The sequence below is a fragment of the Lissotriton vulgaris genome, chromosome 10 (genome assembly GCF_964263255.1).
Source record: "Lissotriton vulgaris chromosome 10, aLisVul1.2, whole genome shotgun sequence".
In the NCBI taxonomy this organism is placed as follows: Eukaryota; Metazoa; Chordata; class Amphibia; order Caudata; family Salamandridae; genus Lissotriton; species Lissotriton vulgaris.
In genome coordinates, this window is record NC_141698.1 from 1,011,638,970 (window position 1) to 1,011,655,073 (window position 16,104).

Sequence of the window (16,104 nt, forward strand, 5' to 3'; positions counted from 1 at the left end):
GCCAAGCTGGTGAAAACAAATGATTTCTGCTTGCATAAATTCAGTTTGTGAACCTTAACTAAGAGTCTCCATTGTATCGCTAATAGACATTAATTTTATTAATGCTGATGTCTCATTTGAGTCTTTCAAGTTGAGAATGATTCGGGTGTTGTTACTCTGCATGTGAAATTTGGGCCATGGGCTTGAAGAATTGTAGCTACCTTTTATAGAAAAGCTGGGAGAAGGTCGGGCCCATAGCCACTCATTCCACCGGTCTTTGTATGACTCAAACGATGAATGAGCTTAGACTGGAATTTTGCGCTAAGGAAAACCCTTATTCTATAAAGTACAATTCCCATAGCGACCTGATTGATATCGGAGGAGTGCATAGTTGAAGGCTCTGAGCACAGCTGAGTAAAATGAGGTGCAGCCACCTCCTACTTCAGGTCATGTTGTTTTGAAACCATATCTGTTTTTATGATCATACATAGGTAGTTGGTAAGACTTGCATAGGATGTGTGATTGATAAGTTCAGTGTCTGTGACACCAACCTGATAGTAAAGCAGCTGCACAGATCTACAGAAAATGTTATCAGTTCTTTAAACTGTTTTAGGTTGATACAGATCACAAGGTGATCTTGAAGGGTTGTCATTGGGCGGAAGACACCCAGCATCTTCTAAAGATACCAGTTGAAAAAAAGAGAACAATAGGATTTAATGGGCTCAGATTGCGCAAGTATGGGGATTCTTTAGGATGGATGAATTCTTCCGCCTGGATTTCTAAATACATTTTTTCCTGTAATTTTGTCAGCAGTAAAATCTAATAGATTAGTACAAAAGGCCAATGATAGCTTGTATGGTATTGAAAATTAATTTTGTAGAATTGTATGGTTATTTGATCATTCAGCTCCAACATACATATGAAGGGCAGTAAGATTATAGTTAGGGATATTAAGAGCTGGTGCAACACATTATGCATTCCTTAAAAGAAAAGAAGCTCTAAAATTTCCCTGGACAACGACGTCCCTATCCCTCATTCGATGAAAAGATTATTGGTATAGTTTAAAGATTCAGAGTATAAAATGGGCATCCCTACAAAGTTATGGTAAACGAAAATAAATGTATGGTAAATTACCAGAATTTGCATTACTAGGATGTCTTGCCTGAATGTTGTGTTAAGCTATACTCTGCTTCTTTCTTGACAGTCTTTTGTATAGTTTAATCACAACAATATAGTGTGGATGAAGAAGTTTGAAGCACATGATGGCCCCCACAGTAAATTTGTGTGTTCACAATAGGATGAAGAAATACGGTTTCTTTGTCAAGCAGAGTAATACATGGACAGACGTGAGCAGTTCATTCAGTTCCCTTGGCTTTAAAAACCCTTAGCTTGATAAGTACCCAATTGACAAACCTTTCTTGAGCTATGTGCATCATGCCATGTACATGGGGTCACATGTCCACTGCTTAAACTTCTTGGCTACAGGCAAATTAATGATGGAGTGGATGGAGTCCTATGCCGGCTACAATTGACACTATTTTACGCCTGCAAGCATGCAAAGTTATGGCCTCACTGTCAAAATAGCTAGATTTAGGGCCTTATTTAGAGTTTGGCAGATGAGATAGTCTGTCAAAAAGTGACAAGTAGTGCGTCTGCCGTATTAAACGTTCGATATGCTATAACACACTTGCGTTACCGCGAATGAGACTTCTGCCACCTTCGTGATGGATTAGTCTATTCACCAAATTCTAAATACGTTCTTTAGTCTTTCTATTTTGACAGAAGCGAGGGCTGTAAATGTCTTTTAAATACCCTCCCGTTTAAACTGTTAAGTTGATTGTTTAAACAATTTACGTTTTGCTCTGGTCACCAGCCTTCTTTCTTTGGGGTTGCTTCTAAAAAAACAGTCCTTCCTGGATCACAAAGTTTAACTCAGTAAATAGATGCTGTACAATTTACATCTTAATTGTGGAATACTGACCCCACCATTTCAAATTGGTCACATTTGCTGTGTGAGTTTCACATTAATCAGTTTACCAGGATTAACACAACTAGAATGGTTTACTGTTTTGCTTTGTTAGTAGCTGCATGACTGGATTTCTACTAATTTATCCTTCCCAGAAAACTCTATGTAATCGTGTGATCCTCCAGCAAAGGCATAGTTCTGCACATGCACAGCAAGCCAATTCACTGCGTTACTTGGCTCCAGACAGTGGTTTACTGAAGCTAAATAGCATGTTCTCCTCTGTCTTTGACAAATGTTGTCAAAGTATACTCTACAAGAAGTAACCACCGCAAAATAGGGATCTTAAGCCTTGTCTTTTCATTTGGTAGGACGCTCTTGCAGCTTTACAAACTCCTGGGGGTCCTCAACAGCGGGCAGGGAGCCTGAGCACACCCCTGTCAGAAGTCATTGGAAGGAATATGAAGGTTGCTCTAGCAAATAGCACCCGTAATGCAGCTGCGCTCTCTGCCAGTCCTATGCTGAGAGCCCCAGAAAAAGAAAAGGTAAGTTAAATTGTGATGTTTTATGAAATATGTATTAAAGTTGGTTACCACCCAATTTCAATCGCAATGAATATTCTGCTAATTAAGTTTACGAAAGCCAGCACACGAAACTGTGTCTTTTGTATGTAATGCCTAATTTAGATTTTGTTCCAGTTCTTTTATTATTTTATTTTGTTACCGTCCTCGATCTAAAATGTTAAGTAAGCCTGACTAAAGAGAGCAGACAGTGCAATAAATTATAAAGTTGTAGGCTCAAAGCAGTATGCAACAAAGCTCACCAGTTGTGGTCTTGGGCCCTGGTTAAAAGACAGGAGTGTTAGCAGCTCATGCGGTGGAGGTGGCACTGGTGAACTGGACCAGCTTTGCAAGATGTTCAGGCCAATCAGAAAAGGGAACTTTGTCTTGAAGTTCTGAATGAGATATTTGTTAGACGGGGGTGTATGTGATAGTTCTCTTTGCATCCTGTGCATTCCTAAAATGTTCTCATTCTACACACAACTAGTTATTACGAACATTTTGAGGCAAATTACTTTTCTAGTCTCTCTCTCTCATCCTTTCCTCCCTGCTAATCAGAGAGCCAGTGCTGAGGTGCAGATCTCAATGTGGTGTCCACCCTTATTATGACAAAGCCATTTGAGCCTATGCATTACTGCCATTAAATTCCTTACTCAAAAGATGGCCTTCATGGTAATTAGAAGGTAATTATAATGTTGGGTGTTAGCAGTGTGAGTGCGGTGAAGGCATCTCAGCAGATGAGTTTTAAATCAAGTTCTACTATGACAAAGATCTTCTCAGAATAAATCAGAAATTCACACCTAAAGTATTATCTGATTTGCATCTAAACCAGAGGGTGTGCCTGCTAGTATTTTTCAAGTCACCCAGATCAAAAGCGGAGCAGGCGTTGCATAAGCTGGACTTTGAAGTGGATGCTCTGCTATTGTGCAGAGAGGACCAGAGCCAAACGAAGGACACCTCAACCGTTTGGCAAGCCCAGGATAGAACTGGCAGTTGCCTAAGCCCCTACTGTCAGTTGGAGATTAAACTCTAACAGAGTCACTTAACAGAAAATGGGCTGACAACATTCAGGCCATATGATAGATCACTTGGCAAGAGGGAGTACCATGCCCCTCCTGTGCATTTGCAAGGTGGCTACGTGATGTCTGCCCTGTGAGCGCTACTGTCTGGATGCTGAAATTGAAGGCCGATATTGTAGTGAGCTAGGCAACCTTTTAGGAATGTAACGTTTTTTAATTAAGTTTACAGCACCCTTCGCCTACATCCATTGGCCGGTGAAGTAGCCGAGGTCAGGGGGGGAAGCGGATGGAGGGGGGAGGGAACATAATTATACATTGTCCATGAACAGTGAATAAAGGAAAATAATACATGCTCGTGTCACGTAATAGAAATCGTCACTCTGTCTCTATCCCCAAATCTGCAGTTGGGGTGTTGGGTGTAATCTGCAGGATACGCAAGTACATTGGACATGTGAGCTCCTGGTACACTCCTGAAAGATGCTTTATGCATGCTCCCCATCTTTTCTTGAACTTGGATAGGGTGTGGTTGTCAACCGCTGTCAATTTTTCCATCCCCAATTAGTCCCACAGCTTATGGAGCCAATCTGCATGCGTTGGGACAACATTGATACCCCATTTTTAGGTTTCGCTGGGGAAAGGAGCCGTTAGGCTCCTCCTCCAGAGAAATCTATTGAGTACAGTAAGCACTATGGAACACGCCCCCCCGTCCCATTGGCTAGCTCCATAAATGGAGCCTAGCCATTGGACGAGGGGCCTGTCCATCAATGCCGGACCAGACACGGGGGCGTTCCCGAGATTCTTTGGCTTTGGCGACGTCACGCGACGCCGGGAACGCCCCCGAGTCTGGTCCGGCCGGGCCGTGCTTGCTGCTGTCCTGCCTTGTGTCCCTCCTCCCGCCGTCCCCACGTTTCCCGCCTCCCTCCCGACGTCCGTGTCCTTTCCCGCCCCCCTCGTCCTCTCCCGCCCGCCCCCCTCGTCCTCTCCGAGGTTTCTCCGAGGTTTCTTCAGCCGGCCGGCCGGCCAATCCTAGCGCGGCCGGCCGGAAGTGCCCGCCCCCCCGCCGCCCAGGGGAAGAAGGAAGACGGCGGCCCACAAGAAGTATGGCGGCCCACGCGGGGCTCCCGTGGCCTGCCTGGAGGGAGCCCGGAAGAAGCAGAGGACGTTGCCGGGCAGGTGTTGCCGAGTAGGACAGCTGCAGCCCCGCGCCTCCGCCCACGGTGAGTGCTGTGTTGCTCGGGTGTTCACGCCGCCCTGGGCCCTGCATGCTCACGGAGGACGCTGCTGGTGCCGTCGTTCCCTGGTGTGCATGGGGAGGCGGCACCCGCTGCAGACACTGTGCACTTTAAGTCCTGCATCTGGTCCTTATAAAACTTTGTGTACAACATTGGAAAATGTTTGACTTCTGTGATTTTGCCTTTTATGTTATCTTCGATGTCTTAAATGGAGATTTTTACTTGAAATCTATAGAACTACAACAACCAGAAATAGTTAATTTTGCCCCATGCTGATGTGTTTTTTTTTGTCTATAATCAACAATGTTATCAGCTGCGCAGAGTTAAGTAATGTACGGCAGATTTTGAGCACCAATGCCAGCATAAACCCTACTGTTTATCAGACACCAAGACAGCCCTTCTTTCACGAAATATTTGAGGCACTAGGCCGGCTGTTTCACTTTTTTTAATCATATGTGTGCTGAACATTTTTTTTGGTGCTAAACAAATATTGCCTATGAATGACACCAGCTTCCATACTGCTGTATGCCAGAAAGAAGTGTCAGGGAGAGAGGGCACACCCTGGGTGAATGGGGAAGGGGACAGAGTGCCCCCCAGAGGCTCTGGGGCAGGGTCGGCGGGGGGCGTACCTGTCGGGGGATGCGCCCGTGGTACCAGGCGTGGCTCCGCAGGTCGTCGCTGCTCAGCTTCAGCTCCTCCTCCAGCTCCTTCCTCAGCTTCTCCGGGGTCCCTCCATCCATGATGTACCTGTCCTTGGAAAACTAGGGAGAATGGAAAAGAGCCGGGTTAAAACGAGCTGCCCATGCCTCGGCCTCACCTGCCTGGGAGATCCGAGCCTGCACTTTGCGCGCCGCGCCGATGACAGCAGCTTTCATTTTCTTTCACCCGGTGACTTTCCCGTGGGTGTTTCGTTTCACAGCCGGCCCCGGCACTTTGATGTCGAGCAAAGGTGAACTCGAAGGGAAAAGGTGCAGCGCTGACAGTAGTCACAGCGTGTAAAGGAAATACACGTGCCGGTACTCACTGCACACAGTGCTTGAAATTAAGTTATAACAGCGCAGGTACCCATTGTACCTGACTATCTGTTTGCTAAGGATAAGGGGCAGTACCCCCCCATTAAACAATTGCACCTCTGCTGAGAGGTGATGGTATTCTCTCTTTTCAAATTAGAGGAGGTTCTCAGTACCTGCTGATTAGAAGCACTGACTGACCATTCTCAGAGTACTTGTTCTTTCCTGAGAAGCGCCGGTACTCACATTAAAACTATTTCACCCCTGATGTCAAGTGCAGTTACTTTGTCTTACAAATTCAAGTAGTGTAGGTTTTTTAGTGCAGGCCCATTTAAAGCATTCACTGTCCCAGGGTACTACTTTGCTTCTGAGAAGTGTGAGTACTTTTCCATTAATGTACTGCAGTAATGCTGAGAAGTGTCAATACTCTCCCTGCCGAGTTAAAGAAGTGCAGGTACTGCGACCCTGATTGTACCTGCAACTTAAAGCAATGCCCATCCCAGATCACCTGCATGCTTCTGACTTTCTCCATTTATTGATAATCAGCTGACCACCCGTGGGAGGTCACGCTGGCATTAGGCGAGTTTGAACTCCTTGCCTGGCAGTCACAGCAGACGTCAGCAATGAGCGAGTGACTCCATGGCCTGCCTTCAGTACTTCTAGGGTGCAGCGCATGACTGCCTGTCATTCACTGTTAGTACGTGTGTGGTGCCTCGGTCACCCTCGCGCCGCGGGGGGGCTTCATTAACCCCAATCGTTGTACGGATGCCCTTCCTCCGTCACCTCCAGCCCCCACCCCCTCGACGTGCAGTGTCAGCGCCCGGTCACGGCCGGTAAACGTGCGTCGACATGACAGGTAATGGATGCCCGGGGCCCTGCCTCGCGCAGACTGGATCCGTCCGCGCTCTCGTGTCCACTTGAGGAGCGGTGTCATCGGCGAGCAGGCTGGAGATGGACGACCTTTGCGTCGGAGGAGCTGCAGGCAGACGGGTGCTTGTCTGAGCGCAGTGGCCGCGGCATTAATAACCAGCCCTTGTTACCTTTCATGCTGCGCCAAGGTGACGGATCGCTCCGGAGCAGGACCCGTCTGCCTGGAGCTGCGCTGACGGACAAACCCCGCAGCACTGCGCCTTCTCGAAACCAGTCCCAGCTCACTGCATTCCTATGCCACTTTGAAGCGCTATGCTAAAGAATTCCCGGGTCTCCGCAGGGGCCGTTCATGGTAGTGGTGCAACAAGTGCCCTTGGCCTTAATTCATGGAAGGAGAAATGCCCTTCAGTCCCTTATTCAGGCAGTAAGAGACGGAAATCATTGGGTGCTGTGGGCTCCTCACGCCCCTGTTCCCCGGTGCCACTGCACCTGCCGCACTAATGATATCTACGTCTTTGGTACTTGGTAGTGTGGTATTCACGAGGCTGAAGGGTCAGTCGTGTAAACGGTCAGAGCTGCACTTCTGTACTGGGATAAGCGCCCTGCCAAGGAGGAAGTTTGATTATTAGGTCCATACATTGGGATGAGTGCTATGCTCAGGACCATGGACCATGGACTATGGGGCACCGGAAGACCAAATTATGCAGATGGGTTGACTAAATTAAGTAGCAATAAACAGCACATTTTATTGTGTAATGTCGTTATTAGTACCAGTTAAACTCTCAAATACAGCAATATGCAACAGAAAGGTGACTGTCAACTATTGTGAAGTGTCATCCACTCTGCGGCAACAAGTGTAATTGCGTTTTTAGTAACTTTTGAGCGAGAAACAATGCAGCCGATGATGAATTAATTGGCAAATCATTAATTATGCTGCAAACGTCACTGATGCAAAATCAAATAATTCCATTGGCCTTTGCTATGCTGTCCTTCCAATAATTATATCTCTCTAAGTTTCTTCACCTTACCCATCCTTTATGTTCTTCGTCCTTCACGCCTCTTCCCGACACACCTTCACACTTTTCCACAGCTCTCATAAACGTGGGGTTCATTTTCTCAGCATAACGAGGCCTGTGGCTTTTATCACCTCTTCAGCCTCCCCAGTACGCTGCCAGCTGCTCAAAATTTATATACACCTCACATTCCAATGGCATATGTCCCGGTCCTAATCGTGCAGCCTCAGTGTTTTCATTAGCCCCTGCGCTCCTCCTTACAACCCCTCGAAAAAAGTCCTCATCTTCTCCACTAATAGTCTATTTAACCACCAATTAAACCACCCTTTGTCCATGCTGACCCCAGGAACAGTGCCTTTTTAGGTTTCGCCTGTCGAAAGCTGCGCAAGCAGCGTTTCGCTAAGGCAAAATCTTTTGTTTTGCAGTATGTGGGCTTTGTCCCGTCTCTGTTTCCATTGGCTAGCTCCATAAATGGAGGCTAGCCATTGGAAAACAGAGGCGTCCGTCATTCTGCGAGGCGACTCGTGGGCGTTCCTGAGAATTTTTCTCATCCAGCCCCTTTTAACGCGTGCGGCGGTGGGTGTGTTTTTTTTTTTCCGTGTTGTTTTCGTCTTTTCAGGAGTGCTTTCAGCCGGATTGGTGTTGTTTTTATTTACGTTCAGGTAAGATGCATTTTGTTTATATTTTTAACTGTTTGTTTCTGTTTGTTTCTCGACTTTGTGTGTGTAGTTGCTACCCCGTGTTGTGAATGTTTCGCTTTGCACGCCCCCCTCCCGCTGTCTGTGCTTTTCCTGCCCCCCCTCCCGCTGTCCGTGCCTTTCCCGCCCCCCTCCCGCTGTCCGTGCCTTTCCTGCCCTCCCTCCCGCTGTCCGTGCCTTTCACTGTTCTGAACGGCTTTCTCTTAGTGACGCAAAGAACCTTGTTGATGTCTCTCCAGAAAAACAAACATGCCGGCAATTATCGCAAATTGAACGAGTTTAGCAGGGCCAGGGTAGCTGTGACCTCTGATTTGAAATCTGCCACGCCGCGTGCGCAGCGGCTGTTTATCCGCCTCGCTAATTAGCTCCCTGAGATTGTCGACGCCTTTGTAGATATAGCAGTGAGAGCAACATGCATTTAACAAATATATATGTCTGGAGGACGGAGGCGAGCGGCCGGATCTAACCAGGCCAGCTCCACTCCGGTCTAACGAGGCGCTTCGCACATTAGTGATAAAAGACATTTTGTGCACGTGGCTCATGCTATACATCGAAGCCCGTGCAATAACATTCACTTTCTATCACGTAACCTTTTGGCCTAGCAATGTAAATGCAGTGGACAGCTGTTGCCATGTTTTTCTTGTCGACTGGGTCTATTGAGAGCAGCAGGTGACTATGGTCCCTCAAGTGGAGGGGGTCTTCGAGATTCCTGTGCAGCCACAGAGATACTCTGAGAGGGAGTTTAGGCTTGCTTTTAAAAGTTTGATTCATGGGGTGGAAGTTCAAATACAAGAAATGCTTCAATAATACACAAATGGTTGTCCAGTTTTATGTCTTTAGTAACAGAGAATGATCTTTATTTTGTATGTGCAGTAGCTGAGTGGTGTGCAGTTGAACAGCTGTTTAAAATCTCATGCCTACACTTCAGTTCAGTGGGGAGTGAATGATGTCACCTAAGATGGGAGAACGCGGCGGCTTGTGATCGTGGCTATCACTCCGTCATGTGATGGATCATTGGGTAGATATTAGGTACGCGTGAGAAGGAAAATAACATTGCAAAGTGTTGAAACACACGCTAGTCACGTGACTAGAGAAAGAAGAGCATCCCGGGCCCACTGGTGTTTGGGAGCCGTTCCCTCCACGCGGCTTCTTGAGCTCTCTCTTCTCCCCATCAGGCATCAATTATAGAGGTGGTCCCTCTCTCCCAGGGTTTGGTGTGGAGACAACTGGTAACCTAGTTCTTCATTGTTATGCGACTTTCAGGGTCTGGCTGACGAGCAGCGTTTCACTGTTGAATGGCTTCTCTCAGTTGGCCAGTGCGCTGGTCAGGGTAGATCACTGCAGCTCAGCCAAGTAGATATAACTCCGAGGGCAGATAGATTCTAAGTTAACCAGACAAAACTACCTTTTATATGCCAAATTTAAGTAATGTCATAAAAATGTCAAAATCGTGAACATACCTATGGCTAGAAACCAGATAATTGCTATGCAAAATACCTTAGCTGTGCAAACAGTACATGTGCATATTGTTTTAATCGCAAGCATAGGTAATGTAAGTAATATATAGCAGTTTTGGACAGATTTTAAATCAATGTCATGAGAATTTGGGAATCATGAATAATACCTGTGGCTTAATATCAGCTAATTACTGTGCAAATTAATTTACGTGTGCACAACAGTGCATACGGACTGGGAATTATATAGCAGATAGTTCTCAAATCATGGGCTCAGAGAGCGGCTAATGAAAACATTTTAAAGATCTATCCAAGTGGATTAAACCTGCCATATAAAACGTTAAAATTCACTGTTTTGGTGATTTGAATTGGAGCAGTGATCAGTATTATTAATGTCCTTAAATTATACTTGTAGCAGGCTTAAGTATTTGCCAAATTTCACCAAGTCACACGGCTCCACTGTGTTAAAAACCAGGATTGTTGCCTCTTTGCAGGTTCATATTCCCTGTTGGAGTGGCTAGGGAGTGCAGAGTGACTAGGGAGTGCAGAGTGACTAGGGAGTGCTAGGGAGTGCAGAGTGCTAGGGAGTGCAGAGTGCTAGGGAGTGCAGAGTGCTAGGGAGTGTAGAGTGACTAGGGAGGGCTAGGGAGTGCAGAGTGACTAGGGAGTGCGAGGGAGTGCTAGGGACTGCAGAGTGACTGCAGAGATTAAGCTAATGGCAATGTAAATGACAATGCCATTTATTTATCTGTTTTCAAAACCAACACATAAATACAAATTTTGTCATTTACAATGCCAATAGCTCTAACTTTTCCAAAGGCGAAACCATTGCATTGTAAATGCTTGTTAGGTCTCGCGCCTGCGATGCATATGGCGAAGCCATATGCCATCGCGCAGGCGCGATACTAATGCTGTCGGGTCTGCTTCCCAGGAGACAGGAGATGTCACGCGCACGCTCTGGAAAGCGATCGGCGCCGGCCGCGCGCGTGCGTTTCCCAATCTCCTGTCTCTCTGGGAAGCACACAAGCATGCCCAGCAAGCCCCGCCAAGGTAACTTTGAAATAATCTTTATTTCTTGTTTTCTATTCTAACTGGTCAGCATGTTCTTTCACAACCGTATCCTTCTCTGCATATTTCTGTCCGTGGGGCTACAGAATGCCAAACATCGGAGGTTTATAGCCTTTCCTAGTTTCTCTTAACTTCTTCCCACACACTTCAGCCTTTCGTCCTGCCTAAGCCGCTCACACTTTTACCCTGCCTCCCCCTCCGCCCATCACAACATTCTTGCAGGTCTCCCCCTTTCACCACTGTCAGCCATGCCCTACGGCTCCACCCGGGCTCCCTCTACTCAACCACACATCCTTCGACCATTGGACCGTTCCACTCCTCCCCCCCACCCCTTAACACTTTCCAACCGCTCATTCCTCCCCAAGTAGTCACTCCTCCGCTTTTCATCCCTCAATTTGTGCACTCACCCATCAGCCCTCCGCTCCCTCCTGCAGTCCCCCATCCACTTATCGCTCTCACCTCTGCACCCACCTCTCTCACTTTTCTTAACTGCTTCTCCTAATCATCTCGCCTCCTCTCTCTCCATTCTACCCGTCAATCACCCGACCAGGACTCTCGCCGGTCTATCCGTCAGTCCCTCACCTATCCACCGATCCCTCACCCATCTACCCTTACGGTGTCTATTACTACCCCAAACATCTCTTCCCCACCCGCTTGTTTCTTTCTCAACTCATCCACCTCTACCTCCGCACTGTCCCAATCCGAACTCCTCGGCCACTGTTCTTTATTTCTCTCACTCATCCGTCCGGTTCCTTTCCCTCTCCTGGTACCTCACACTATTGTTACTTTCTTAACTCTGCGCACTGTACCCCATCCCCAGCCTCCGCACCCCGCTCCTATATGTCACATTCACCTCACTATTGTCTTCCTCTCATCTTTGCACCCTCTTCTCATCACTCACCCTCCACCCATCTCTCACTTTCACCCTCTCCCGTTTCTCATCACCTCCAACCTCTTCTAACCCCTCCGCCCTGTTCCCACCTCACAACCTCCACTTTGTTTCGATCACTCACCCCTGCCCCCTCCCCCTGTTCCTATCTCTCACCCACCATGATTATGCTTGTTTTTCTTTCTGCTGCATGGTGGTGGGCACGCCCCAGGGGTTACGTAAAAAAAGACCATGCCCTTCCAGAACCCTCACCATTGGAGCTGTCTTATAAGTAACAGCAACAGGGTTTCACATTTTATCTGAAATGTCTCTTTAGAAAAAAAAAACAAATCTGTAGTGGACCAGAGGCGTGATACGCCCACTGCGGAGATCTTTGTGGTCACACCTACAGGCTCCAACCCTTTAAAACACATGTGTGCGGGACTTTCAGCCACAGGTTCCAACGCAGGTAAAACATCTGAGCGGGTAGCCCCATCTACAGTGTGCAAGTAGCATGTTACAATGCGAGTCACTGCTCAAAGTTTCATCTTACCTCAGTTGATAAAATAAGCACTACTGCGTTGATTGGTAAAACCGGTCGCTATACACTATTTACGAAGGTTAGGTAGGAAACTGCAAAATCGGCGGCAGTGGCTCGCGCAGAATCAGTTTTTTAGGTGTATCTATATTACTTTGATATATTATGTTGTCAAAAAATCGAAAATAAACACGTTTTCCTATAAATGCATTTCTCTACCTACCAGCAATCAAGCAGTTGTTTTCCAGTCTCTGTCACCGTGTTCATATTGGGCAGTCGTAACCTATGTAAACCCATTGATTTTATTTTTGTTTAAATGTAAATCATTCCATGTCAAGCCGTGTGCTTCCAGCCTGCAGGCGGATGCACCGCTCTGCGACCAGACGTTTGAAGCCCATGTTTTGGGCCAAGCAGAACACCGTCACATTTAAACACAGCCACGTGCATTGGAAATAAATAAAACAACAGAATGAGTCTTGTGACCCTAGAACTGGATGTACAGACGATTCAAGGGCTTCCAAGGGGTTTATAATCCTGCAGTGCCGGTCTAAATCTAGCTGCTATGAAGTGCAAATGCGTCATTCATGCTGAAGTAACCAGGGCCTTCCACACATTGGACACTGCGCTGCCTCACACAAACTGCGCTGCCTCACACACACACTACGCTGCCTCACACACACACTGCGCTGCCTCACACACACTGCGCTGCCTCACACACACTGCGCTGCCTCACACACACTGCGCTGCCTCACACACACTGCGCTGCCTCACACACACACACACTGCGCTGCCTCACACACACACACACTGCGCTGCCTCACACACACACACACACACACTGCGCTGCCTCACACACACACACACTGCGCTGCCTCACACACACACACTGCGCTGCCTCACACACACACTGCGCTGCCTCACACACACACTGCGCTGCCTCACACACACACTGCGCTGCCTCACACACACACTGCGCTGCCTCACACACACACTGCGCTGCCTCACACACACACACTGCCCTGCCTCACACACACACTGCCCTGCCTCACACACACACAGCGCTGCCTCACACACGCTGCGCTGCCTCACACACACACTGCGCTGCCTCACACACACACTGCGCTGCCTCACACACACTGCGCTGCCTCACACACACTGCGCTGCCTCACACACACACTGCGCTGCCTTACACACACACTGCGCTGCCTCACACACACACTGTGCTGCCTCACACACACTGCGCTGCCTCACACACATACTGCGCTGCCCTCCCTCACACACACTGCGCTGCCCTCCCTCACACACACTGCGCTGCCCTCCCTCACACACACTGCGCTGCCCTCCCTCACACACACTGCGCTGCCTCTCATACACACACCGTGCTGCCTCTCATACACACACACTGCGCTGCCTCACACACACACACACTGCGCTGCCTCACACACACACACACACACTGCGCTGCCTCACACACACACACACACACACTGCGCTGCCTCACACACACACACACACACACTGCGCTGCCTCACACACACTGCGCTGCCTCACACACACTGCGCTGCCTCATACACACTGCGCTGCCTCATACACACTGCGCTGCCTCATACACACTGCGCTGCCTCACACACACTGCGCTGCCTCACACACACTGCGCTGCCTCACACACACTGCGCTGCCTCACACACACTGCGCTGCCTCACACACACACTGCGCTGCCTCACACACACACTGCGCTGCCTCACACACACACACACTGCACTGCCTCTCACACACACACACTGCGCTGCCTCACGCACACACACACTGCGCTGCCTCACACACACACACTGCGCTGCCTCACACACACACTGCGCTGCCTCACACACAGTCACACTGCGCTGCCTCACAAACACAGTATGGAGCCACACACTGCTGTGTGTCACTCACACTGTCCTATCACACACACTGCGCTGTTACACACACACACTGCCCTATGACACACATACTACACTGCCTCACACACACTGCGCTGCATCACGCACACACTGCCCTGCTACACATTGCACTGCCTCACACACACTGCGCTGCCTCACACACACTGCGCTGCCTCACACACACTGCGCTGCCTCACACACACTGCGCTGCCTCAGACACACTGCGCTGCCTCAGACACACTGCGCTGCCTCACACACACTGCGCTGCCTCAACACACTGCGCTGCTTCAACACACTGCGCTGCCTCAACACACTGCGCTGCTTCAACACACTGCGCTGCTTCAACACACTGCGCTGCTTCAACACACTGCGCTGCTTCAACACACTGCGCTGCCTCACACACATTGCGCTGCCTCACACACACTGCGCTGCCTCACACACACTGCGCTGCCTCACACACACTGGGCTGCCTCACACACACTGTGCTGCCTCACGCACACACACACTGCGCAGCCTCACACACACTGCACTACCTCACACACTGCACTACCTCACACACTGCGCTGCCTCACACACACTGCACTGCCTCACACACACACTGCGCTGCCACACACACACACACTGCGCTGCCTCACACACACACACACATTGCACTTCCTCAAACACACACACGCTGCCTCACACACACACACTGCGCTGCCTCACACACACGCTGCCTCACACACACGCTGCCTCACACACAAACACTGCCTCACACACACACAATGCGCTGCCTCACACACACACACACTGCACTGCCTCACACACACACACACACTGCGCTGCCTCACACACACACACACACTGCGTTGCCTCACACACTGCGCTGCCACATAATTACCCAGCTCTCAATGCAACATACACTCCAAATACCACTCAGTGCCACATAATTATATGCTACATAGTTACACTGCACTCAATGCCATATACACTCCAAACAATACGACTCAGTGCCACAAAATTACATATTACATATTTACACTGCACTCCATGCAATAATTACACACCACATAATTACACTGCACTCAATGCAACATTCACTCCAAATCCCACTCAGTGCCACATAAGTACACTCTACTGAATGCAACATACACTCCCCATATTACCACTCAGTGCCACGTAATTACACCCCATATAATTACTCTTCTCAATGCAACGTAAATACACTTCACATAATACCACTCAGTGCCGTATAATATGCTACATAATTACACTGCACTCAATGCAACATACACTCCAAATACCACTCAGTGCCACATAATTACTCTACTGAATACAACATACACTCCCCATATTACCACTCAGTGCCACGTAATTACACCCCATATAATTACTCTTCTCAATGCAACGTAAATACACTTCACATAATACCACTCAGTGCCGTATAATTACACACCTCATACTTACACTACTCAATGCAACATAAATACACTCTATCTATCTATCGCACTTACTCTATCTATCGCCATCACTCTATCTATCTATCGCCATCACTCTATCTATCTATCGCCATCACTCTATCTATCGCCTTCACTCTATCTATCACTTCGCCACAGCATCACTCAGCACCACCACAGCATCACTCATGGGAAATACAACATCACTAGGCGCTACCACAGCATCAATGAACGCCACAGCATCACTCGTTGCCACCACAATATCACTCAGCGCCATCACCGCATCAATCTGTGCAACCATTCAATAACTGGTTCAAATATGTTCTCTCAATGTTTCAAGCTTTATTACAAATGTCATAAAAAGATGTTAATATTTCACTTCTGTTCTTGGATTTTCGTCAAAATAAAATACAATTAACATAATCTTCACAATTTTTTTTACAAAAGTTTAAGCTATTGCTATTATAAATTACAGTAACT

The 16,104-nt window shown here is 48.1% G+C and overlaps 1 protein-coding gene across 3 annotated transcripts in view; it reads left to right on the forward strand.

Annotated features, from left to right (window-relative positions):
* Positions 1-16,104, forward strand: part of TOPBP1 (DNA topoisomerase II binding protein 1) — a 289,247-nt gene that overhangs the window by 123,023 nt on the left and 150,120 nt on the right. For all 3 annotated transcript variants that reach the window (XM_086942059.1, XM_086942060.1, XM_086942061.1), the window contains one exon: positions 2,314-2,487. In XM_086942059.1, the coding sequence (XP_086798185.1) occupies positions 2,314-2,487 (174 nt within the window). The remainder of the gene's footprint in view (positions 1-2,313; positions 2,488-16,104) is intronic.